Below are 27,571 nucleotides of genomic sequence, written 5' to 3' on the forward strand. Positions count from 1 at the left end.
ATATATATATATATATATATATATATATATATATTCCAAAATAAATCATGTATGCTGAAATTGAGGACTGTTTAAACCCATAAAAATGTATAATATGCCAACAATATCATAAAACTATGACATAGTTTATTTTTAGTTTTTTAATTAGTAAAGTCATGTTTATTTTAGAAGAAAGTCTCAAAAGGTTATATATAAAGGGGTGCAACACTAATTAATATCCATGAATTAGTATTAACGTTGCACCGCCGCAGCGACATGTGTCAGCCTATGACAAGGGTTGAAGCAGCAATGCGTGCACCTGGAAGCAATGCCGATCTGCGGTGGGACCCGGCGACTGGACCCCATCGGAAACAGCAGTGGAATATGCGGGCGGCCGAGGAGGGAACATTCGTGGAATATACGTGGAATATCCCCAGTCTGTGGCGTTACGAAGGGAATGACCGAGGAATTCAGCGTCGGCAGCCACCTCCACCGAGGGCACCTCCGTGATTTGGCGCACGCGCGGGGCCACTGGCTGTCGCTGCCTTTCGTGGCTACAAATCCCCGAATCTGCCCCGTCGCCCACCTCCTCCCTTGAAGCGTGCGAGCGGCTGCAAATCATTCACTGTCGGCACACGAGAGAGAAAGAGGGAGAGGGAAAAAGAGTTGGAATTGGTGCGAGCTTCTCATCCTCAGGTAACGGCCCACCCGACAAAGAATCCATTGTTTCCGAATTCTGATGCAGCTTAAGCTTTGTTGTGTAATCTTAGAAAACAGTTCATCATCCAACATGCAATTTAGCCACATGATATCACTGGATTATGTTGGTATATTTTCTATTATTGAAAGAATTCATAATCCAATATGCAAACTTGCTGCATGTTCCTTGTATATTATGATGCGGGTGTGTTCTGTTTATCTGGTAGGCAAAGTTGATGCCTTCTTAGACTAATTTTCCATTGGTTTTCTTTCCTTTTATCGATATCTTATTGTTCCATGGGCTCTGAGTGTATAGAACTTAGGTGTTTAGCTCGACCAGGGAACGTTAATTGGCTTCCTGCATCCCTAATTTGAGGTTCAGAATGTTAAAAGTTTCGGTCTGTTTATCTATCAACTGTTTTCTGCTCAAGATGAAATTTGGTACCAGTCGTAAAAAGATGAATTCATGCTGTATGCATTGATGAATTGAGTGTTCTTCGAGGAAACCTGCACTTGACAAGACTACATAATTATTCCATTTTTAGCTGAATGCCTTCTGTTCAGCTATATTGATTGGCATTGTTATGTTTCTACATCGAATTAGCTGTTTCAAGTTGTTTGATGTTTTCGTGTTCTCGTGCTTTTGTATTGTTACTATTTTATGTTCATGTGTCAGTTAATTCGAGTGGTCGACTGATAATTCTTCCTCAAAACAAAAGAGCAGTTGAATTCTCATTTCTTATGCTATTTTCTAAAGTAATTCAAGGTGAAATTAATATTTGAAACATGCTGATGTATTTATTAATTTTTTGTTTATAGAGTATAAAAAGTTCTTCCAATTGCAAACGTCATATGTGAGACGTATTTAGTTTATTTCTTATTTGAATAAATTTGGTTAGCTTAAAGGTATTTCGCGTTTGTTATAAGTTGCTAGGTTGCAACATATGGAATATTTTTTATTTCCTAGACTACTCAAGGAGAAATAAAAGAAAACCAATGCAAATAAATGCAAGAATAAAAATGCAACTTTTATTGAAAATTTCTAAACATACTAATCAATAAAAAATATGTCAAAAGGGAAAATTATTTTTCAAATAAAATACGGAATGCTATATTCTTTTAAGAATGAAAGAACATATGATTTATTTGATTTAATGTAATTATAATTTTTATTTTTGTAATTATTTGATTTGATGTAATTATAATTTATTCTTTTAAGAATGAAAGAACAAGATAATTTTTCTATTATCTTGCTCTGTTTATTTTCTCTCTCTTCCCTTTCTCTATTTTCAGATAATAATTCAGAACATACCATTTAGATTTAGTATCAAAACTTTTGGTTTAAGTAAGATGTCATATCATTAACATCGATACATATTTCAGTTTTATAAATTTGTAATGAGTTACTATGTCGTGAAAGCCTATATATGAGACTAATCTACTTTATTTCTTATTTGAATAAACTTGATTAGTTTAGGGGTATTTCAAGTATTTAAAATATTTTTTATTTAGTTTCCTATATTGCTCAAGATGAATGAAAAGGAAACCAATACAAACAGATAATTTTTTGTAAATATGAAAGTCTATCTCAATAATATATCAAAAGGGGAAGTTTATTATTAAAATCAGATATGGAATCCTATTTTTTTCAATAAGGTAATTGCATAGGGCTTGATAGGAGTTTCGTGCATTAGGTACACTTTCTCTTTGTATTTCTCTTTTCTTTCCTTGTACATGGTTGGGAAATGAAATCTAATGGAACATCAAAGAACATATGTGGAGGTGCAACATCTTCATCTTGAACATCCTATGAATATTCTGCTTGATATAGTGCAATTTCCATGGTTCACCTTACTGGTTCGTACCAATATACTAACCAACTATCGATACGGTACGTACCGAGCTATATCGAGCGTACCGAGCATACTGACACACGATACATGGGGTATACTAATGTACCGCTTGTATCGATCTCCTGTCAGACCAGTACATATTGTCCATATCGAGCGGTACACTACAGTATGGGGAACCTTGGCGAGTTCAATAGTTATCTTTTTATAATTATTTTTTTGTGGTTGTCTTCTCTGTTCTCCCGTTAATTTCAAATAAAAAGTTAAAACTCGTTCGATATTAAATTTGATATTAGAGTTCTTGATCTAACCAAGATTTGGTTTAGTCACGATATTCTGTTATCATGACCAATTCATATATTAGTTTTATAAATTCAGGATGAGTACTACTCTCGAATATGATACAAGACCAATATTGTTTACTTTTTATTTGAATACATTTTATTAGTTTAGGAGTATTTCGAGTATATCATAAGTTGTCACATAACATCCAGGATATTTTTTGTTTAGTTTCCTAGATTGTTGAAATAGAAGAAAAAGGAATCCTTCAAGGAAAAAAAAGGAAAGAATCACAGTTTGATTTTGATTCAAGATTTTATCTGTACAAGGAAGAGTAATCTCTATTTCATTTCTACAAATATTAAAGCTTATTAATTAAAATATAACAAAATGGAAAGATTATATTACAAATCATATATGAAATACTATATTTTTTGAAGAGGTAAAGAACCAATTATTTATTTGATTTAATGTTTCTAATTTCGGTATTTTTTTTTCTTTTTCATATACTTGGGTCTATAATATGAGGTTAATAAAATGTAATGGAACATCAGAAAATAGATCATTAAATTGAGTTTGTTTTCCACTTTATGTGTGTGAGGTTGTATGAGACATGCAGAGTCGTGAGACCTCCATCATGATAGGATTATTTTGGAGTCATAGAGAGTCAAGTGGTTATCTTTTCTGATGTCCAGTTATCTTTTTGTGGTTATCGTCCCTCTTGTTTCCTTCATTTATATTCAAATAAAAATTTAGAAGTTGTCCTACATCAAACTTGTAATGCTATTGAATTATGGGCATGGTTATAAATTTCTGAATTGCTTGGCTTTTCAGACGGTGCTCTTTTTGTAGCAGAGTAACAGGCCATCAATCTTTGTAAACCAAAACATCTTCCTGATCATTGTTCCAAGAAAAAATATATTTGTTCGGTTGATGGATTCAACAGGTGAACAGAGAAGTGAAGCACAAGACAAGAGGCCCATCGGAGTTCGCTTCTTGGAGTACATCACGGGCGGTCGATTGAGCTTCAGAACATATCAAACGATTGTGTTGGTTCTAACATTCTTGGCATATGCTAGCTACCATGCTACTCGGAAAACCACAAGCATTGTCAAAAGCGTGCTGGATCCAGAGACATCGAAGCTGGGATTTTCCCATTGGTCAAGGTTTTACTTCCTCGGAACAGTTGGGGGGACTGAGCCAAAGCCAAGACTAAAGGATGGTTGGTCTCCATTCGACACTTCAGATGGCACTGCCATGCTTGGACAGATTGATGTTGCTTTCCTTTCTGTCTACTCTCTTGGAATGTACTTTGCTGGGCACTTAGGTGATCGGTTTGACTTGAGAATCCTTCTGACGATTGGAATGGTGGGGACTGGAATCTTCACTTCCCTCTTTGGTGCTGGTTATTGGCTCAACATACACAGCTTCTATTACTTCTTGGCAGTTCAGATGTTAGCTGGTCTGTTTCAGTCCACAGGATGGCCATCGGTCGTGGCTGTTGTTGGGAATTGGTTTGGAAAGAAGAAGAGGGGACTGATCATGGGGATATGGAATGCACATACTTCAATAGGAAACATATCTGGATCGCTGATTGCTTCTGCTTTACTGAAGTATGGTTGGGGTTACTCATTCACTGTTCCTGGCCTTTCTATCGCCCTTATTGGGTTGATGGTGTTCTTATTCCTTCCTGTTTGTCCTGAGAAAATCGGGATTGAAAGTGAGGAAGATAGCCTGTTGAAATCGCCTAAGAAGAACGGAATTACTGAGCCTCTGTTGGAAGGACGATCAGATGAAAAAGAAAAAGCAGTGGGCTTTTTTGAGGCATGGAGGATTCCTGGTGTTGCACCATTTGCTCTCTGTCTCTTTTTCTCCAAGTTGGTGGCTTATACTTTCCTCTATTGGCTTCCTTTTTACATCAGCCACACAGGTACATCTTTTTATTAGTTGGTATTCATGTCAGAATATAATGTCTTTTGTAATTTTAGATGGGGAGTATTTAGTTCCAGTAAATATAAATGTATTTGAATGTTCGAATATCAAAAATGTTTTCCTAGTACCTCTATCCGTGATTTATGCCTAAAAGTATCTGGCATGATGCAAAGGCAACACTGAAACTGGAGTCGACCACATATCAACAATATTTCATCATATTGAAATCATCAAATTATGTTTCCGCATTAGTACTAGATTTATCTCATCCCTAGACCTTGCATTAGTGGGAGACTCATGTTGAGTGCCTCGGTACTTGCTTTGGGGTATATAACTTTCGTCAGGCTTGTGCTAATTGTGCAGATTTTGTACATCCGTTCATTTTAGTTTTAAGGCTGCTTGGCCAATGTCACATCCAGAGTTAGGCATCCAGCATGTTTCCTGTTAAACAAGTGCATTAGGGGAAAAAAAACTGATGCATCGGTACTGTTGCGAAAACTTAATTGTGATACTGCTGCATTGCATTCATCTATTTTTCTGATGTTGTGTTCCTAGTTATTTCACGTTCTAATACCATGAAGCATTCTTTATCGTGCAGCTATCGACGGAAGCTACTTATCTGATTCAACAGCAGGGACGCTATCAACATTGTTTGATGTTGGAGGTGTTGTTGGCGGCATCCTCGCTGGCCATATCTCTGATCGACTTGATGCCCGTGCATTGACAGCAGCTGGCTTCATGTACTGTGCCATTCCTGCTCTCTTCTTCTACCGAATCTACGGCAGCATCTCCCTATACTGGAATATTGCTCTCATGTTTGTCACTGGTATGTTTGTCAATGGTCCATATGCATTAATAACAACAGCAGTATCGGCAGATTTAGGAACACATAGCTCCCTAAATGGGAACTCCCGGGCCTTGGCCACCGTGACTGCTATAATAGATGGCACAGGGTCAGTGGGTGCTGCCATTGGCCCGCTGCTGACAGGCTACATATCAACCAAGAGCTGGAGTGCAGTGTTCACAATGCTGATGTCAGCCGCACTGGTGGCTGGGCTTCTCTTGATGAAACTTGTGGTGGCTGAGGTGTCTGCAAAGATGGAGTCTGCTAGATTGCGAGCCAATTGGCGACAGAGATCACCTGTTCCTGAGCTCCTTGTATAACATAGCTATGTTATTTTAGGAGGTGGAAAGCTGCGAGCAGGTCCTCTATTTATTTTTTTCAGAGGAGTGGCTCTTTGTTGCTTGACATGAATAAGAGCATTGCTTTGGTCCTTCGACAGCATGCCCTCATTGCAATGGAAGGGTCACTATATTTGGATTCAGTTTTCATGTTCAGAGCCATGCTGGTTGAAATGGGCTACATTCTGCAAATTCTGTCTAGAGTCATTAAAGCTCAGGTTCACACTAGTTTTGATGAGCAGGTGATATTAAACTTCAGTCCTTTTCATTGTGCTTATGGCTGCTAGAGTCCAATATGACATATTTGAGCTGCTTGACACAGTCGCAATATATTATCTGTATATTTTTTCTTTTTGTGCTAATGGCCTCTTTGAAATAAATTGCATTTGTAATCGAAACACATTGTTCTGGATCTTGTATAAAGCGCATTACACACTTTATGTCTGCTGCTATTACCCCTGATATTGGTCTTCTGCTGTATGTATTTTGGAAGGTGTAGCAAAGATATTTATTTTGTGATTTGAAGAAAGCTTCGATTGTGCTAAAAGGTCAAATTATATCTTTCCACCAAAAGTATCTATTACATTCAGCAATACTATGAAACCTGGAATATATTAAGTAGAGGGCATTTCACTGCTTTGTCATTCTGTGTTTTAGTTGTCATCTAAATCAAGGAAGAGATGCTTGGAACACTAAATTTGAGACATTTTTATAGGATGCTTGTTCTGACTGAACCATTTTTATTGGCATGATGGAATGATAAATTGTGTCTTTGGAGTCAAGAGTCTGTAAGATGCACAAGGAGTGTGAGTACCCCAGCTGATGAAAGATTGTGAACAACATCAGCCAAGTCATTTGTGCTTAATTAATTGCATCTGGATTGAAGTACATCAGCAGAAGTCCCTCAAGTTGTAATTTATCTTGAGCTTGGGTCAGTCTTATGAAGTATTTTGCTTCTTTGAGTCAGTCTAAAGGCAATTTGTTTGTGTTAAATGGCTGGTTTTTTGCCTTACTGTATGCATCAAATTTCATCATCTTCATTTCTCTTCATTTGGTTGCTTTCATAGATTCACATGTCTGTATACATGTATGTTTTATTAGTATATATAATAAAATACATTTTTTTTTTTTGGTTAAGTTGGAAGTAATTTTTTCCCTCTTAACATAAAACTGAGTCAAGAGTGTGAGTCAGATAATAACCCAACTTCTACAATAATGAGAGCAAGAGAAAGGCATTAGTTAATTAGACTTCCTCATGCTGTTAAAACATATTATATCCTTAAGACTTGTGGTTAGGCTTCACAATCAACCATCAATTATTCCCACCACCACCACCACTATTTGTGGAAGTAATACAAATTCATGAAACTTTGTTCTTTCAAGAATCTTGTCAGGGAAGTACAAAAGCATCCCATTGTCTTCTACCTTTTCATTGATCAAATGCCTCAAGGCAAGAAGCTTGACAGTTGATGGAAACACCAAAGGAAAAGAATTATTCTGCTCTTTTCCCACTGACAATTCACATCTTATCTGCACTAAAGCTTCTCAGGGAGGCCTTTTTAAAGGGAAGTGTTTGCAAAGCTTGTGGGATATTTAAAGCATCTCCAATGTGATCATGAGAATATAATCTTTAGAGGCCTTCCACTTGTTTTATGCTAGACTATGATCATGATCATGATCACAAAAGGAGATAGATCAGGAATAACTTTTGGGTACTTGACAAATGTTTGTGAAACACATGCCCATATGACCTTGATTTATTGTTGTTGTCATTTGGCAGTCTTTAGAGAAAAATACTTTACAAGTTACTATTTGCATTGTGTGATGGTGGAAGAATAATTGACATAACTTAGCCACTAGGTTTTTTGAGGAGGAGGAGGAATCAAGTTCTTCCATTAATGGTGATCCACCACTTACCACACAAAGTTCATGTGCTTTCTACCTCATCATGATCATTGTCCTTGTGAGATCAAATCATGTCATTGTATTCCCTATTTTCTATGATTGAGAATTTGATTCCCTACACACTCCCTGTCTACTTCCACAACAATTTATAAATCCAAATCATCTTCTAATGGTTAGGCTAGTCATTATCTTTTTCTTCAGTTTAGGAGAAAAGAATTCTTGTTTTATATATATATATATATATAAAGATTATGTACTGAAGATAAGATTCAATCTCAAGATCTTACTATCAACAATTAAAATCTTTGCCTGTTGACATTGGAAGAATTTATTGATTTTGAATTCTTAATCTTTAATTAAATCATAATTCAAATGTCTAAGCTATATAACATAGAAATGAATGAGCATAAAGCATTCATGGGTGTGGGGGTCCCAAGTAGGATGCCTCATAAAAGTTTGGCTCACAAACTTAAGATAAGAATGATTCTCCCCCAACTCTTATCTCAATGGCAACTGCCCCAAGCAAAGGAGATAGAGAGTGGAGCACTCCAAAATGGAGCTCTTTAACAAGCATATATAGGTAGGTGGACATCAATCCTTTCAAGTCCATCATAGGCCATAAAATATAAGACCTTGCAAGGTATTGACTGAAGAACAAAAGCTTTAAGAACAAAGGAGAACCCGTGAAAGAGACATGAGCAGTGATGATTGGAGTTGACCTACTTTTTCTTACTAGAAATGAGGAAGAATAGAGAGAGAGAGAGAGAGAGATGTGACTGAAAGGGAAATAAAGCTTGAAGCTCATGATTTGGAAGTTACTCATTCCAAGTTCATTCAATCTTCTACACTTTGTGGGGTCATTCTTTCACTAACTACAACTATTATCATCATCATCATCAACATCACCACCACCATCTAGTGCAAGAGTTAAAGATATATCACAAGTCCAACTCGAGCATGAGTAGTGCACCTCTTTTGGGGTATTATTTGCATGTAAAAAGATGTGTGGAAAGGGAGGGAAGCGTTGGCGCTACGCGGTTTGTGGAGAGAGAGAGAGAGAGAGAGGATGGAGTTCGTGAAGAGAAGAGGAAAAGGATTGCCGTCGGCGAGGCATCTACAAAAGTGTTGGGTTATCAGCACCTCATGCGCTTGTCACACCAACTGTTGATTGGATGATGGTGCTCGATGTGGATCAATCCAATTCGTGTTCATGTCCTTATGAATACGATCTTGTAATATTGTCCGTTTGCGATTTGGAAAATGAAGGTAATCTATCGAGGAGAGGATAGAGAATCCAAATGCAGCTTTTGAGCTTGTGCAGGGGCGACCATGCACCATGGCCGTCGACCTCCTCCTGGGGGCATCGAACCCCATGGAGGAGGAGGAGGAGGAGGCTTCGCCATCACGAAAGCCGAAGCCTCCTCCTCCCACATGCTCGTCTCCTCCAGTGCCAGCCTTTCTGGCGATCAAAAGGGAGGAACTCCATGGGAGCTGAGCCCAGAACTTTAGGGTTTTGCTTCCCACTGCATGCATGCAGGTTGCGTTCGACGTAAAAGCACGAGGCCATGGGGAAGCTTTTGTTGCCACCGTGCTCGGAGCCCCCCAGAAGTGTTGTTTGACCCAACCACATGAATGGAGTCAAGTTAATTAACCTGGGTTTAGGAGGAGGAAGAAAGAACATGCAAGTGATAGAGAATGCATTTTAGCCATCACATCATCTTCTTCATTCCATGCACTTCATAAGGAGCGAAACTAAGGGATGTAATAACCAGCTTGGCTTTTCTTCGTGCACTTTGCCTGCAGCTCATGCATGGAATCAACATCAACTTGTTGCCATTCCTGTCCTCCCAAAGTGTACATTCCTTTCCCCATTGTACGTTTGAGGTGATTCTTAAGTTCCCCATCTTTCCCAAGAACATGGTCCTCTAATATCCTACCCCAGTGCCTCAGCTTTACAGTGCAGAGGAGGACCACAATGCAGGCTGTGATCCTAAAGTGTCCTTGGAAGGTTTTAATCCTTCAACCACATCTGGTCACTGAATTCAGCAGACATGCTCTGCATTAGGGCAGCAGTCTCTCTCTCTCTCTCTCTCTCTCTCTCTCTCTCTCTCTCTCATCTATGCTTTTGTTTTCTGAAGATGAAAATGATTGATCAGCTTGAGGCATCCCCAGTATCTTGTCACCATCCACAGCACAATCTCTAAGACTGGCATGAATCAAGTAAACAGTAGTGAGATGTATAACCAAACAATATGTATGCCAAATGCTCAAACAAACCTGGCTTGGTACCTTCTTCTGACCAACTTGTCTACCACTGCAAAAGCTTCACGTTACCAGGGAATGTGGAGGGGTAACATGAAGTAGAACTGCATGGTGAAAGATCAAACAAGAATGTTATGTGATTCCAAGAACTCAAAACTATCACAAACCAGAGCCACACTTGTTCAAAAGCAGGATGTCTTGAGTGGTAAGTTATTTGGAACTTAAAGATTAACATGATGTAGAACTACTAGGAGAAGAAATAGAAATAAATAATGTATGTTACGTACTGGGAGACAAAAACACTTTTCCACATGGAAAAAGGAGATTGTACAGACATTGATTTAAGATTGAAAGCAGACAAGCTTTTCAACTAATGGAGGAAGAGGAAATATAAACTACAGAGTTTTTAAAAGAAAGAACAATACCTTGATGTCATGTGGAATGGTACAGAGACCATGTGAAGGATTAAAGAACAAACATTAGTTTAACCCGATGGATCACAATTAGACTGATTTGCCCGGTGTTAGCCCTACATACAATGAATCATTGCACTCAGAGCAAAGACTGTATCTGCCCCATCAGTGAGTGGCAGGTCACTACCCAGCAGCCAGTGTCATTTGATCGATGTGTTGTCGTTCATGAATGGAGGACTCTTCTTGTTTGATCGAACAAATTCGGTGTCCAAGAAGACTGCCCTACAAACAATGAGAACATACAAATGTCAATTGCAATAAACAAAAGCTAACATGGCCCCTTGTGCTACGACGACAAATTACTATCACAGAATTTGATGATTGAAACAAGTATACAAGATCAAATTACTAATTACTTGCATGTGCCTGACAGGGACAAAATGTCACCATTAAAGTATCACATTCTCTACAGTAACACCAACCCAGGTATGTCGCTGTCAGTAAAATAAATTGGGATAGACATAGGGACCGATAAAACTCTGACCATTCTTGCTCTGGAAGATCTCATTTTGACTGTAATATGTGCAGCATAATCACCAAGATCCATCTACCCCTCGTAAACATGATCCAAATTCCTCATCCATGTTGCCATAATTTAGCATCCCAGATTACTACAGTAGATGCACTAGAATGCCAAAGTTGGCGATCCAATGTCATCGATGTCACTCGATCATACAAATATAAATTTATTAAAGAAAAACAAAATTAGATAGCAATAAAAATTTCAGGTCAATATGACCTGGAGACAATTTCTTGGACTGAAGAATATTTTACAAGACGAGGATAAGATATGTACATCAATTCTTCTAGTACAATTTTAAATCTAAAGTAGTTTCAAGTGAGCATCAACAAATGCAGCACGTCTTATTTCACTGCCACCATAGACAATGGCCATAAGTGCCAGATATCTATAAGCAACTGATATGAGAAGAATCAAGTTTCCGATAGTGGAAGGATTGTTCCTAGCAAAAGCAATTCTTTCGGTATGGAAATTTCATCAGGATGATACCGATATCAAAAATGTAAAATGTATTTTAGGACTATTCAAGATACCATGAAATCAAAAATTGCAACACAAGTCTATGGCAAACATAAATATTATGACAGCAGTGCCACAGAAAACTCTCAAGCTCAATTGATGTGGCTCCAGTAGCACACTGAAATAAGCAAGGATGCAGAGGAAAAATAAATCTGAAACTGATTATTTCTATAGATAGAAAAACTTTACCATCCCAAAAAGAGTCTTCAAAACAACAGCATGGTCCTTTTATTTTCTGACTCTCTCAAGTAGGTTATAAACAAATAGAGGATCATAAATAACAATTTTACTTGATCGACAATATCAGATGCTTTAGAAGTTCAAGAAAAGAAATAACAAGCCATATGCATATGTCAAATACTCATCATTTGTGGTTCCAATGGATGAAACCAGTAGTAATTTGAAATGAAACTAAACCCGAAAAGAACCTCAGACAGAACAAATCTTTCATGTAATGCAAACAATAGTAATAATGAGTGGTGTAGTCGAGAGATTTTTTTGGCACTAGAACCCATGAGATAAAGCTAAACAAAAAAGGAGTTAGAAATATTTACTGGCAAATTGGAAAGATAAAGCAAGCCCCATTCTTTTGGACTGAATAACATGAATCACTTTTCAGATGCATTGTTTTGGATGAAAATTGTGACTTACAACGACTAGCTGCTTGTGCAATCTGATCAGGACAATTGACCAAATTAGTTAATTTACTCACCACTCTATGATTACTTGAGTGAAATAGGTTAGAATGAGAAATTCGCATTAAAAGGATTCCAAGGAATATTCTTGAAAATAATATTACAACATAAAATAGACATCAGAATATGTGATAATTGATACATTGTAGACCAGACCTGTCAAATAAATCTCAACTTTTGACTCAGTTTTACCTCAAAAGAAAAAGTAAATCCAATAATCACCAACCACTAGTTATAAAAGGCAACCCTCACTACTCAGGAAGTGGAGAGATGGCATCCACACCCCGGTCTTTTGGTTTCCTAAATGAATGTCTACCTGCAAACAAAAATCATCTGGAAAGATCACATGCATGGGACCTATAAACAAATATCATCCGGAAAGATCACATGCTGTCCCATGCCCAGTAGATCAGACCATAAGTTAAATGCCACAACTAAATGTAGAGCAACATTACACATTCCAATCCATGTATAACTATCAACTATGTACCCACAGACACAGCCCTGGCTGCCTTGAAGGATGAAACCCACCGGTAATCAGGTAAGGTTAGGTCTGTGTAGTTCACAATATGAGATGTTTGGTTTCATACATTGAGATATACACAATATGAGTATGCCTTCTCCATTAGAATGAGTTTGTTCTGATCCTTTCGGATAAGCCCTCATACATGTGATTGTTGTTTCTTTTCATAAGATGGTGAAATGATACTTGGGTGTCCTAAGCAATTATAATACTGAAGTCTCATCAGGAGTTTGCATCAAATGAGTCCTGGACATGTAGATAAGCTTGGCATACAGTTGACACACTCACTAGACCATATGTTGTTACAATACTCGTATAAAACAAGATGTGTAATGGCAATTCCTCCTTAATACTCACAATTTAAACATTATGACACAGAAAATTTTGAACTCACAACCAACATTTTTGTACAAATTTGCATTTCAGAGTCTTGTTAGTTCTTTAATAATTCTGCTGGGTTGAGAACATATGTTGACCTCCCTTGATGACCAGGGGGCTGATAAACAGAATGGAGTCCGTTGCTGACAGTTCCACTGTGGTACTGAAATTTGTTTTGTGCATACTGCATAGTTGTGAAAAGAGTGTCGTGACTCCAACATCACATATCTTCTAAATTTGAATAGATAAGTTGATCTTGTTCTACAAGCTCCATGGTTATTTTCCCACTAGAGTAACCTTTCAAATAGATTAACTAACTTTCCCTTGGAGTTTCATATAACACTATACACAGTATATACTTAGCCTTGCTCTTTGATTTTATAAGTAGCTTAGGAGCTGGCAACAAATATTCGTTATACAACCCTCATCATGATAATTCTAGTTAAATTTCTTGTAATTTTCAATCAACAACGATTGCAAAAATTAGTAGGTCTTGATCTCACAACTTTTTACTCGGATGTATTGTCCCAATACTAATTTCACCTACTTAAATCAAAATACCTATGTTTCTTCAGCAAATCAAACCTTCGTTGAAAAGGAAGCAAAAGAAACCTTGGGAGCTAAATTTGAAGAATCATGAATTAAGGTATTCATTATCCAGTAGTCCCGCTACCCACTAATTTCATTGTCTTTCCAGATTAATATAAATGATGAAATGCTAAGAAGAAAGAAATAAAATAATAATGTTTCAATGAATATGACCATATTGATAATTTTACACATGTTTAATGAAGTCTGATGATTTAACAGCTATTGTATATCTGATAATAATTTTCATGTCAAACCCATTACAAACTGAAGATGAACTGACCAGTTTCATATAAATTATACAGAAGAAACAAAACCCAGGTCCACCTATCATTATCTTATCAAAATAATAATAACTTGACAAATAATAAGGTCATAATCATCAAGATGCACTAAGACATTTTCAGAAGCAGAAACATAGAAACCCCAATGGATGTCCAATGTGCCAATGTCATTTTACTTGGAAACAAATCCCTCAATGATCACATGGATTCAAGATGCGAGATCAGTAGAGACAACACCAAGAGAACAAAAGAAGTTACCACTATAGAAAATTACGTTATGACAGCATCTAGGCCCAACAGAGTTCGAGTACCTAAAGTGCCAACTTCTGCCAGAGATTTGCAAGGATCAGGAACAAGGATAACATGCCTGTCTGAAAGTAGTTCTTCAGCCCCTCCAAGCTGACACAGAGACAAGCTCCTTGCGCTGCCAGTAAAGGTAAAGGGAGGCCTGGCGCTTCTCCACATGAAATCCTCTGATCTGCACCCTCTTTAGAAGGCAGTCAGCCTGTGTTTCTGTAAAATTGCTGAATTGGATGGGCACAAACCCTGCAGTTTCAAAGAGCGTTCGCCAGGGAAGCATCTTGTCAGCTGCACGGTATCTCCCAAGAACAGAACTCTCTATTTTTGGTTGTAGCAAGAACCTCTCAATCTTGCTGGCTGTATCTTGGTTGGTCCCCGATGCATCAATGGAATCCATAAGTACCAAGGAGGACTGGAAAGCATGGAGGAAGTGCTGCAAGAATGGCAGGTCACTCCGATCACACCCTTGGTCAACTGAGACCACAATCTTCGGAGAGAGTTGCTTCACGAGGCGGAGGAGAACTGGGAAGGAAAGGTTTGCAGAACCTATAGGGAGATTTACTGCTATGGCTTCACCTCCCAAGCCATGGAGCTCTAATGGATCAAATGAATCAAGGCTATGAACCTTAAGTTCAAAGGGAATGTTAAGGTCACTTGCAAAATGGGAGAGGTTGTCCTGGATAAGGTGGAGCTCCATGTTGTTGTGGGAGTAATGTGACACAAAAACTGTAATTTTGAGCATCCTTACTGCACCTGCCGAAGAACAGCGCCTCTGTGCCAGCTCCTGCATGAAGGAGGACCATTGTCCACCAAACCCAATATCAAAGTCCATGATGTGGATGCGGTCACAGCCATCGAGCTCTTCCAGGAGAGCCTGGATGCAGGTGAAGTTTGAGAATTGGATGATGGGTGAGACCTCGGAGAATGCCTTGTATGCATTGAGCTTGTGCACAACGTCCAAATGAGTCATCAGGGGAGCAGAGAAGGTGCTCTGCTGACGATGGGAGGTTGGAGTTGCAGAGAGGACTGTGTTAGATCCGTTAGAAAGGATCAGTTGCAGTGCTTCCTTGAAGTAGAAAGCAGAGCGGATAAGGGGCTTCCCCGAGGGAGAGGGAGAGGGGAGTTGGTGATTGAGCCGCGCCAATATCCCATGTGCGCCGACGAAATTTCGGGCCTCTACCATCTTAGCAGCCTCGAAAAGCAGATCGGCCAATGCGTGTTGTAAGTGCAGCTGCTGCGCAGCCACAGCTGAGGTTACATCGTCCACGAAAGCTGCCACCTTCGGCTTCACTGACCTATTCTGGAGCTGACGCAGAGGAAAGCCGTGGCTTTGCTGCTGGTATGACTGTCGCCGAAGGAAAAGATCTGAGTTGGCAGCGGAGTCCAGGAAAGGAAGTTTCTGAGGAATTTGGTCGGCAATGGCGGGGTGGCGCTTCAGCTGGGTGGGTGGAAGGAGCTGCGGAAGCTGCTGCTGCTCAGCATGCCCCGCGCTGAGGAAGAAGGGCGGGTTCGGGGTGGCTGATGCCTGATTCAGAAGAAGGCCTGGGCCAAACAACTGTGGCTTGTCCAACACGGTATCTGGGAAGTACATACCTTGCGGTAGTGAGAGCGGCGATGAGATGCTGTTGCCAGCCTGCGGCGGCAGCGAGAAGAACTGACTTCCCGTTTGGTGGCCGAAGGTGGCCCCTTTGATGTTGGCGTGCACGATGGCCGGAGACACCCTGCTACTGCTGCTCACGAGCGAGAAGCCACCACCAGAAGCAACGTTAGAAGACAGAGGAAGAGAAGAATCCGTAGGGGCCGAGACGGACGCCTCATCCGCAGTCCTCCCAATAGATGCAAGCCCAATGCCTGGGTCGAGAATCCCAAACCCTAACCCGTTACTGTTACCATCGAACTCCACTGAGCCGTGGGATAGGAACTGCTGCTGGTGCTGCTTAAACCCGGCCGCAGAGGGGTCGTCGACATCACCCATGATCCACCGGAAAAAGGTCTGCTCCCGGCCAGGGGAGGCCGCAGAAGTATCCGAGAGTATCGCCTCCCAATCGTCGACACCAAGACCGCATTTTTCGCCTCCAGCAACGAAACCCATATCAAGCCCGGTCGGTATCGGCTGCAGCTCAGCAGCCCACTCCTCCTTCCCGACCGCACCACCGCTCTCCTCGGCGGTGGAGTCGGCGAGAACCCATTTGTTGGTGGGGATGTCGGAGACCGCCGCCACTCCGGCGGTGTCGGAGGAGCCGCCGCCCAGGGAAGAAGACAGTGTGGCTGTGGAGGTGGGAGGGCTAGGGCTCCTGTGATCAAGCACCGATCTTGGCTCCCTTCCCTGTTGGATCACCAACTTGGGCCTCTTATTCACCCAAAACAGAGCCTGGTTCCCCTCGAAGATTGTCTCCACTGCTTCTAGACCCCCCTTCCCCTGGCCATGATAGGGCAAACCCCTCATCTAATGCTTCATACAAGACGCCAGATCTAAGTTTTCTCACCTCACTCACAGAGATGGAAAGAAGAATAAGAGATCTTGAGAGATGAAATAGTAGAAGCCGGACAAAGATGAGATCTTTTATGCGTCCACCAACGGGAGTATAATACTAATCCCTCCGTTTCAAATGACACATGGTGGAAGCTTAAGCGCCTCTTCCTCTTTCTGCTATCATCTCTCGGCTCTCTCACTTCAAAGACCTTTTTTTGCCCTTCTCCTCTCCTGTGCTCCTGCTTCTGTTTGAAATCTTCTTTCTCCGGGGGATGGACTGTGACCGGAAGGAGAGGGAAGAGGAACGGCAGCAGCAAGAGAGTAGTACGCTGTACGCCTCTCAAAATGGCCTCTTTCTCTCTGTATCCTCCTCTTCTCAGCTTGCCATGGATGCTTGCAGCATAAAAAAGCAATAAAGTGCGTCCCCTCCAATCTCTACCTCCCTTTCTCTCTCCAGAATTATCTCTTTTCTTTGCTATCCTCCCTCCTCCCCGCCCTCCGTCGCCATTGTATAATCGAAGTCTTGGCTTCTGACATCCTGCAGCGACTCCCCTTCTTAATGCGACACTGTTACTTGGAATCCCGGCCGTCAAAAGTGTAGCATCATATTTTTATTTATGACCAAAATATCCTCAGAACACAGGAAGTAGGTCGTTGGAAATTGGGGCTGTTTCCGTCTTTCAACACGGCCCTCGTTTTGTGACGCTTCACGGAGTTGAAAACGCCGCGACGCGACACGACACGACACGCTACCTTCGCCGAAACGTTATGTATCGAGCCGACACGATATGTGGATGTGGTTCCGTAAACGGTTGAAATCGGTAGAGATAGAGTTCGTTCGTTGTTCGCGGACCAAAAGATGCCACGTGGTACGCGCTGGCGTCATCTCCACGTATGAGACCTGATATCTGAAACGAATCCAAGGGCGGGTAAAAAACGGGGTAACTCCAAACTGGTGCGTCCAGATCTACTGAGATGCCACGTGGAGCCTTTCCGAGTACTCAATCAGCTGCACGTTTTCCAACAGCGACCAGCCTTTGATTTCGCTCGTGGAGGACGTGGCGTCGTTGAAGGCTGTTTGGTGTTCGGCGACGTAGGGGAGAAAGCACGAAGATCGAAGGCCGTCAGATACGTAGGGCCCACGATCGACTACAATTGATTACAAGATAATTGACTGAATTCCACTTGAATCATCACATATTTTGTGGTGTGGATAATAAAGGTGTTTTTTATGAGTTTATATTTCCTTCTCAAAATATATATGATCATACATTCTAATGGAGGCCATATTAACCATCATTATACATATGCTATGTTGTCAAAAAAATGTTTTCTCAGTAACTATGTTTTCTTTACTTAGTAATAGTCATTCAAATCACACCAAATAATTTTGGGTGTCATAAAAAAAAAAGATCAAAGTTTTTTATGAATTATATTTTTGCTCCATATGATATGATGTTCAGAATGAGATTTAGTTTCTTTGTTATGCATTAAATAAGTTTTTAAGAAATAAAAAAATATATTTACAATAGTTTATCTTTATCGATCCATATCGATATATTGATCAACAATCGATACAATATGTAATAAGCTATATCAAATGTATCAAATATATCGATGTATAAAATATCATCAATATCGATCTCCTATTAATATTTATTTACATTTTTACCTTTTATATCATCTAAATAATATTAATTTAACTATCCACATTATTAGAATAGAATTCCTTGGTATGCCAAAAGAAGGAAGAAAAGAGATGATTAGATTGTTAAAATTATCTCCCAACAGGAGATGTATTATTAGAATTTTTTGACATGACAAAAATAGGAAAGGAGAAAGATGATTAGAGAGCTAAGATTGTCTCCACCCATCAAAGAATGTATCACTAGAATTCTTTGATATGGCAAAGAAAAATAAATTATTAGAGAGCTAAGATTGACTCCACCCAACAAGGAATATATTACTATTTTTTTTTGACATGATAAAACAAGAAAGGAGAGAGATGATTATAGAGCTAAGATTGTCTCCACTCAAGCATTACTAGAATTCTTTCACATGACAAAACAAGAGTGAGAGAGAGAGAGAGAGAGGAAGCTGCAAGTTGCCTCTGTCCAACAAGGGATGTGGTATTTATTGTAGCTCATTTAAAAGTTTATTGAATGAGACACTCAATTTAGTACAGATTGTTGAGAAAAGAAAGCCATGGTTGTGACCTCACTCACACCCAACCAAAATAGTTTTGTCTGCAGCCCCATGTGGTTGCCAACTCTCATTCATTTGCTCCAAACCTAAAAAACCACCTCATCATGTAATTATGTTTGTTCCAATATCTGTGATGTGGACTTAATTCAGAAGATAGTAGTACTAAAATAACAATGTCAGATCATTTCAGAAGCTATGTACTAAATTAACAATGCAACCCTGCTCTTAATGTAATTCCATGTGATGAGGAAAACAGAAGATGTAAGCTGCTCTCAATCCTTTCAATAACACAAAAGGTCAGCTCCTCAGCAGCTGTGGACTGATGTCTCTTCCTTTCTGTCAGTCCATATATAACATTTTCTTTGAGTTCTTTGCTGTGCAATGGCCAAACATCCAACCTATCTCCTTCTGTAGCTCTTTGAATCTCTGCAGAAGAAAGTGCAGATTCCCATAGTTTCCTGGTAATTAACTTCACAGCCAAAGGAACAAATGCCTGAGTTGGGACAGAAGATAACCTGGGGACCCTTCAATGAACCACAAATCCTCGTCTTCATTGTCAGATATTTCCATTGAATTGACCTCTTCCCGGTGCATAATAGTAGCTTCACAGTAGCAGATGCATCCGAAAATTAGAATCGATCAAACCATCTGCTATCTCCCTGAATAATTCAGAAATGTCTCAGTCCGATGTTGCAGCTGTGGATGTGATTCTATCCACCAAAGCACTGAAGCATAGTGAATAGCAGGATATATCTGATGGGCAATTCTCCCTCCTTCAACCGCAGACATGTCAAGGTAGAGCTTCCTTTGTGCTTGGTTCGACTCCACCAAAGAACATGCTGCTCTTCGAGTTTGCAGAAAGACTAAATTGAATTCAGATTCCCTTCATAGAACACTAGAAGATGGTCAGAAAAAAACATATATATGGCTGACAGTAAGTTTCTTACACCACCTTATTCAATGTCCAGTGCAAGAATTCCATGACAAGGAAAAAGAATGGGACACTGAGTCCCCTTGCCTTGACTTATGTTTCCATTCAGAAGGATAACATAAGTGCAACATCCATTGTATATGAACTTGTCTGGAAGACCCAGGTAAGGTATCACCTCCATAAAATTCCAAGCCCTGAGATATGTTACTCCTGTAATGACCTCTGAACACAGCTCAGAGAGAGAGAGAGAGAGAGAGCATATTACCATCTCTACATGCATGGCCAACCCATTGCTGCAATAGCTGCTGGAGTGAACACCAACTTGGAACCTTCCAATGCTGCTGCAATCAACACCAACCATGCAACAGTTTCCTTGTAATAATATAGATTAGGAAAGGTCCTGTCAATCTACTTAGCTATGCATATGCAATCCCCTTCTCCTACAGTGTCTATGATATTATTATTAGATGTAGGATTAAGCTTGATGTTGTTGCAATGGAGAAGGTGTTGTTGATGCAGTTTATGCTGACAACAAGCTAATAGTTTAAAGATGGATGTTGAATTATATACACATGAACTACAACACCTAATTAGGAAGATAGCCATAAGTCAAAGGAGACATAGCATATGCTCTCCTGTGTTTGCTTTGCTAATTAATTGAGATTGGTTGTACAACCACTCACCAAATGTTAGGTCAGTTCTTTTTTAGTTCACCCCTTGATAGCATTGGATGCCAAAATAAACTCTTCTTATTATTGTTGTTGTATTTCCAAGTATATGATTATTATGTTTCTAAAGAAACAAATCCATTGATGGTATATAATTATTAGACTCTTAATTAGGGTGCATTATATATTCCAAGTGAGCTGCTTTTGGCTTGCTTGGCACTTCAAACAAAGAGCTTCAATCATCACTAAGATGAAGAAATGTTGTTTTGAGGACTTTGTAAATAGGGGAAGCAATATGTAAATTGCATTATCAAGGAGAGTGATATGATTATTCATGACAGTGGATTGCTTATGGTTGACGATATCATTTATTTCGATCAACTCAATATTTCTTTAATCCAAGTATATAACAAATCAATCTCACTCACTCAAGTCAACAATCAATAAAAATGAGGATATCTTGATGTAACACTTAAATAATATCATATCGTCCCATCAAGCTTAAGATATTGAAACTCAAGAAACAAGTTTAAATTGACTTCATCCTTTCTTTATAAATGATCAAATTTTGACTTATTTATTATGATACGTAATAAAGATATATATTTTTTATTTTTTTAAATATTGAATTAAATGATATACATGACACTGGATTTGAACTTAAAAACTTATCAACAATCAATAGGATATAGCAATAGAAAATTCTAAAATATTAAAAAAGATATATAACACATCATTCTAACATAACTTTCTTTAAAAAAAATTAAATAGTTTCATAAATATCTTACCAACATAAGACAACAAATCATAAAATTATGTGTGGCAACTTTTATATAGACAATTGCTCATCATTCAAGTCAAATTAATAATTATAACAAAATTATACTATCTTTTCTTACACCCCAAGGCAATTGACCCACTCATCAAACAATCCCTTGATAGAGCAGGCTCATGGTGACCACACTGTTTAAGATTGGGATGACACTTGTGTAAAACTTGTCAACTTCATAAAGAACAACACCAAGATTTTTGTGTGGCCTAAAAGACATGCGAACCCTACTAATTTACTTTATTTATTATAAAGATTAAAATGATGTCTTTTTTTAGTTATCCCTAATTATTTTTTGTGCCCATGTTGTAGCTCACTTACAGCTAAAAATGATGAGTTGGGCCAACGTAATGGTCTAATTAAACAATTGGCAATTAATTTTCCACAGATATCAGTTTTGGATTATTTAATATTAACATATTATATTATTTTTAGAAAGTAAAAGAATTTGTGAGAGTTGTTTTATGGATTTGCAAGAGAGTATTTGAGTTTTTCCAATAAATAAACATTATTTTTTATCTGAGTCTAATCAAAATTTATGATGATGAAAATTTAGAATTGGGAAAAATAATTCTAGTGATATAATATCTAATCAAACCATGAAATTTAAATTTCAGTCAAAGAGAAAGATAGTAAATATCTGAATTCTTTTATCCTCATATATATAAATAAATATATATATAAGAATTTATTGGATTAGTTTATCCTACATATATTTTCTCTATTACTGACCATCAAAATATTGTCTCTCTTTGAAAATATATTTTTAATAAAAAATTTCAAAACATACAAACTATAACATCCATACTAAAACAAAAAAAAAAAAAGTAGCTTGCAAACTAAGTCTACTAAGGATTAAAAATAATCTAAATTTGATTTGAAGGATGTGCATACATCCCCAACAACGACTTGTGGCCCATTGATTTCAATAGTTATCGCCTCTTGGATTAAATAAAAGGAAAGAAAAAGCTACAAGCATGAAATCCACATCATATCCAATCTTTTAGCTTACTACAAGTTTGTTGCCATCAAATGAGGTGTCAATATCATATAAATAAATCATAATTAAAAGAAATTTTAGAGGAAGAAAAAGAAAACCTATTTCTTCATTTTAGTTTGCTGTATTATAACATAGGAAAAGAAAAAAAAAAGGAGGCAAGTTCTTTAAAAAAAAATCTCTTATTTTTATTTTTTCTAATTAGAATCTATTTTTTTATTTTTTATAGATTTTTTTTATAAAAAGATGATATTATCTTTGGATAATAAAATAATAATAGGATAATCGAGGATAATTTCTTGATCTCCATATCGAGGGTAGAGATGATGCCCGATGAGATTGATAAAGGAATAATCTCGATATCGAGGTTAGAGATGATGCCGGATGAGATTGATTGACAGAGGAATAATCTCGATATCGAGATTAGAGGTGATGCCCGATGAGATTGATTGGCAGAGGAATAATCTCGATATCGAAATTAGAGGTGATGCCCGATGAGACTGACAGACGAACAAGGGAGGGGAGGGTAGTGACAGACCAAAAATAAGAGATAATTTAATCGTTTATAAAAAAAAATTATTATGTGAAAATAAATAGAAAATGGAACTCTAATAGAGAAAAAGAGAAAATGGGTTTTTTTGTTTTTGAAAATTGCCTAAAAGGAAATTAGAGATACCGACATGGAAAAGAGCGCTTTTCCGATACGTAACGTGTCGAATGTCGGCGATATTATGCAAACGTGGAGCCGATAAGAATCCCAAACAAACACCTCGAAGTTTCTTCCTCCGCCGCATAAGCCTAACAACTACAACCGAAGCCCTCATCTGTTCCTCTTGATCGATCCATCCATCGTCGATTGCTCTCTCTAGAAAAGGTTCGACTGAATTTGCTGTTCGATTGTATTTTGTTTGATCGAATTGTTGATCCGTTTTTTCTGTGGGAAGAGATGTCGAGGAGGCAGAGCAGCTACAAGCAGCAGCATGACTTCGGTGCGTGATCGCCTTCTCTATTGATTTCTTGTGTGTGTTCTTGGTATGATTATGTAGAAAACTGGTGCTTAGGGCTTTTAATCTGCAGAGAAGAGGAAGGCCGAGTCGCAGAGGATTAAGGAGAAATACCCCGGTAGAGTTCCGGTAAATGTTTTTTTCTCCTGAATTCTTTTCGGTATGATTCTGAAAGGTAGCTGATTAGCTTTCGTGGGTTCTGTTTATTGATGCTTCCTTTTCAAATTGAGGGGTTTGTATTAGGAATATAATTTAATACCAGTAACTATGCATCATTCTATGGTGTCCATAGATGCAGTTTTTTGGGTGACAAGCGAGTAATCACTTGTTTCGTCTCCAGTTATTATAATGGGTTTCTTCGTGTTGCTTTTCGCCAGTTTATTCATCCTTCATCAGAGTTCGTAAAATCCCACAACTGCACTGGGTTTCTCATTCATCAAAGTTCATTGATTCTCTCAACTGTGCTGAGTTTTTTGTACTTGTTAAATGTTTAATTTGGGGATTTGGTCTGACTCACTGTGCAAGGAATCCCAGTTTTCTTCTAACCTTTCCCTCTGTTCCACATGGACAACAAGAGATATATATCCATGATATGATTTGCAAAGGGTACACTTATATCATCATCATCAATAGATTATATATACTTTATTTTGGAGAATCCAAATTCTAGCTGGTACTAATCATTAAGTCCAACTTTCAGACACATATGCTGTTAGAAACAATAATGCCATTATGCACCAATTGAAATACAAGTTCAGGGTTACCACCTTTCGCAACACATTTTAGACAGATGGACTTTGGGACTGGGGCATGCTCTGCATCGTCCTTATGAGTAGTTCAGTCCACCCTTAATTATGGACTTCTGGCTCTACTACCCTCCATGATATAGCAGACCCACTTGCCTTAGTGGTTCTGTCACTTTGGCAAGACCACATGAGCATTGTTATCTTGGATTTCCCAGGAAAGAATGATAAAGATGGAAAAGATGAAGGAGATGAAAGGCCATAGATTTCACCCAGAAAAACAGAAGTTATGGGGGAATGGATAATTGATAAGATATGAGATTTCTCTATTCTTAACAATGACTTTAATATATAGAAGGCATGCATTTGAATTCTCAAACGGATGGACTTGACATGTTGCACATGTAATTCTCAAATGGATGGAGTTGAAAGGATTGGAGGTTTTTCCTTATGCTATTACTTACTAAAGATTGGAACTTGTGGTTTTTTGTGGTTTCTACAATTAATGATACAGGTCAAACTGTAGCTAATTGCTAATCAAGACTTCAGAATTGTGTGCTAGCTGCAATTTGACAGTAGGCTAGGGCCCTTTGGTAGTCCTTTTTCATATTCCTTGAAAGACAATGTTTAATGATATCTAAATTGTTTACAATTATAGTTGCATTTTACTCAGAGCCAATCAAATTTTGGTGGGAACATAGAACAAAAATTTTAATATCAATAGCATAAAATTTTTCCGTATATGGTTGACATGATATGCCGACAACCTCCTATGCCTACCAAAACAGATCAAGTAATTGGACTAGCCATAGGATGCATGCATAGCACATGATATGCCGACAACCTCCTATGCCTACCAAAACAGATCAAGTAATTGGACTAGCCATAGGATGCACGCATAGCAGAATATAAAATGGCTTGGCACAGGTTGGTTAAGAAAATCCTTGTGTTGGTTTAAACTTCAATCCTTTTGTGGAAGAAAGAATTTGTGGCAAAAGATTCAGATATTTGTTGGAGAATCTGAAAGCTGAAGCTGATATAGTTTTGATACTTTACCAAGCAATTACTAGCTGGAATTGAGTGATGGTCTGTTGTTTAGTCTTAGGCCATAATGATTAACTATAACAATTGATGCAAGTATGTGCCAGAAGCAGATGCTAAATTACTAGTGAACTTCAATTCTTCATGATGATTTTGTGGGGTTTTATGTACAAGAGACCTAATTCTGCCGCAATGGTAATGTGACTTCTAACCAGGAACTACATTTAATCACTTTCGTTTGTTGGTGTTGATTGGCTTGTGTTCTATTCCTGTAACTGCAAATTGATCTTATTGGGTTATTCATTTTATAGCCCTGGCAAGGAGAGCTGTCATTCTTTGGCTTTGGAAAGACCATTATGTTATGTTTTCCTTACTATGCTCCCCTCCATTCATTCATTTGTGGACCAGCCAATTGGATTGATACAAACAGCTAATGAAGCCTGTCCCTTATGACAACTGTTCTTTCATGGATATATGCATGTAACTCTGACCTACTGCAAGTCAGGACTTAACACAAAGTAGAGATGTTTGAGTTACAAAGGCATGCACATCTGATATCAAAGAAATTTTATAATACTGGAGCTGATATTGCACCAGTTGCAAAAGGCATCTCATTTATGTACATTTTATTTTATCTATTCTCATAAATAACTCTGTGTTATTTGATAACGGGTTTCTATTGGGTTGCGGTTAATTTTCTTTAGAATGATTCTGCCTAAAAATTTAACAAGTTGGAGTAAAGAATGTTTGTAGTCGATATATACTTGAAATCAAAGATGTCACCAAATAGAATTGCTATAAGTGTTGAACCCAGATTGTATCTATTTTGCTTTGCTGAGGCTTCATAGCGCAAACATATTCTCCGGTTGCCTGCCTAACACTGTCTGCTGTTTTAGGTGATTGTGGAGAAGGCGGAGAGAAGTGACGTGCCAAATATTGACAAGAAAAAGTGAGAGCCCTTCTAAATTACAACCCTCCTTCTCCTGCTGATGAATTAAAACCTTTCTGGACCTAGATTATCCATTTGTCTGAGTAATGAACATTTTCTATGTGATGAAACTTTGAATTTTTGTGAAATGCTTACCCAGATTTTGATTTAAGTGCAGGTATTTGGTTCCCGGAGAGATTACACTTGGGCAGTTTGTCTATGTTATTCGCAAGAGAATAAATTTAAGCGCAGAGAAAGCCATATTTATGTTCGTAGACAATGTGCTTCCATCAACTGGTACTTTGTTTGTCACAACTGCTCTGACTCATTTCCTTCATGTTCCACATCAACCACCAACTCTACTTCTTTTGTTTATGATCCTCTCAGGAGCAATGATGTCCCAACTTTATGATGATAAGAAAGATGAAGATGGGTTCCTTTACTTTCTCTACAGTGGAGAGAACACCTTCGGAAGCCAGAATATGCAGTAGATCATTTAGGATTATGCCACCAACACAGTTCCCTCCATTGGCTAACTGTTGTACATATTGCCAATACCGTATAATAATTATGGAGTCTGCTGATATTTTATCCTCTGGTTCTGAGAATTCTGTATGGTCATACGGAAATAGCTCTAGTTTTATCGTATCGTTTATGCATTTCCTTTTATCTTATTGTGTGTGTTATATTCATGTGGATCTAATTACAAGTCAACAGCAGCATCCATGTCATTGGTTTTTTTTTTAATTAAAAATACTTTTAAAGTAAAAAAAAAATTATAATTTAAAACAGAAAGAAAACTATGTATATTTTTTTAATCAAGAATTGTTGTTTCGAGTCATGGGCTTCAGTTCTCAAAATCTAGAATCCCTAATTAAACTGTTCGATTTAGAATTAGCAAACTATTGGATTGGTTTGATTTTTGGGCTGATTGGATTTTGGTTCGAATTGAATCGTGATTAAGGTTAGTATTAAGAGAAGATTCGAACCCTTCACCCATTTGTTGCCATGTATAGAGATAAGGTTGTATATGATCAATTTTACGTGAGTATTAACATATTTCAGAAAGTTCATTAGTGAGATTAAACTTTTAGTCATAATTGAAACGTTAACCTAATTCACAAAATAGGCGGGCTGGGCCGGCGGCCCACGACAGTAATGTCTCAATTTGTAGCCCGTGTTATGAGTCAAGTAGACATCGATGAACTCATGGTCTACGTTGATACCATGTTGAATTAATTTCCAATAATCTCGATGGCTTCAAGGCAGAGATCATACTTTTCTTGGCAGTAAAAGTTCAAGAAAATTCACCTTGTAAACCTTTGAATCGAACTCAAATATCTCGATCGTGCCCGCAAAGATTACACAAGATCGAACTGTTTCA

General features: G+C 38.3%; 3 protein-coding genes across 9 annotated transcripts; 2 read left to right on the forward strand and 1 right to left on the reverse strand.

The window, feature by feature from the left end:
* Nucleotides 1-515: 515 nt before the first annotated feature.
* On the forward strand, nt 516-6,361 carry LOC135619040 (putative glycerol-3-phosphate transporter 1). Of its 2 annotated transcripts, none has more exons than XM_065120614.1 (3): nt 516-675; nt 3,642-4,737; nt 5,338-6,361. In XM_065120614.1, exons 2-3 carry the CDS (start codon nt 3,741-3,743, stop codon nt 5,901-5,903), a joined length of 1,563 nt encoding a protein of 520 aa, XP_064976686.1. In that variant the 5' UTR covers nt 516-675; nt 3,642-3,740; the 3' UTR covers nt 5,904-6,361. The 2 variants fall into 2 exon arrangements, with proteins under 2 accessions (XP_064976686.1, XP_064976687.1); XM_065120615.1 differs by having other exon boundaries at nt 530-675; nt 3,663-4,737.
* A 3,225-nt stretch (nt 6,362-9,586) lies between these two features.
* LOC103993280 (scarecrow-like protein 27) lies at nt 9,587-17,375 on the reverse strand. 6 transcript variants are annotated; one of them, XM_018830722.2, is made up of 4 exons: nt 14,380-17,375; nt 10,514-10,783; nt 10,116-10,192; nt 9,587-10,032 (listed from the first exon to the last, which is right to left on the reverse strand). In XM_018830722.2, exon 1 carries the CDS (start codon nt 16,812-16,814, stop codon nt 14,454-14,456), a length of 2,361 nt encoding a protein of 786 aa, XP_018686267.2. In that variant the 5' UTR covers nt 16,815-17,375; the 3' UTR covers nt 9,587-10,032; nt 10,116-10,192; nt 10,514-10,783; nt 14,380-14,453. The 6 variants fall into 6 exon arrangements, with proteins under 6 accessions (XP_018686267.2, XP_018686266.2, XP_064976690.1 ...); XM_018830721.2 differs by having other exon boundaries at nt 10,104-10,192; XM_065120618.1 differs by having other exon boundaries at nt 9,587-10,192; nt 10,514-10,778; nt 14,436-17,375.
* A 5,830-nt stretch (nt 17,376-23,205) lies between these two features.
* Nucleotides 23,206-26,861, forward strand: LOC103993279 (autophagy-related protein 8g). The gene is made up of 6 exons (XM_009413284.3): nt 23,206-23,345; nt 23,416-23,460; nt 23,549-23,604; nt 26,156-26,208; nt 26,366-26,484; nt 26,575-26,861. The coding sequence occupies exons 2-6, from the start codon at nt 23,418-23,420 to the stop codon at nt 26,676-26,678; spliced, it is 375 nt and encodes a 124-aa protein (XP_009411559.1). The 5' UTR covers nt 23,206-23,345; nt 23,416-23,417; the 3' UTR covers nt 26,679-26,861.
* Nucleotides 26,862-27,571: the final 710 nt, after the last annotated feature.

This window comes from Musa acuminata, chromosome BXJ2-8, assembly GCF_036884655.1.
Source record: "Musa acuminata AAA Group cultivar baxijiao chromosome BXJ2-8, Cavendish_Baxijiao_AAA, whole genome shotgun sequence".
Taxonomy (NCBI): Eukaryota; Viridiplantae; Streptophyta; class Magnoliopsida; order Zingiberales; family Musaceae; genus Musa; species Musa acuminata.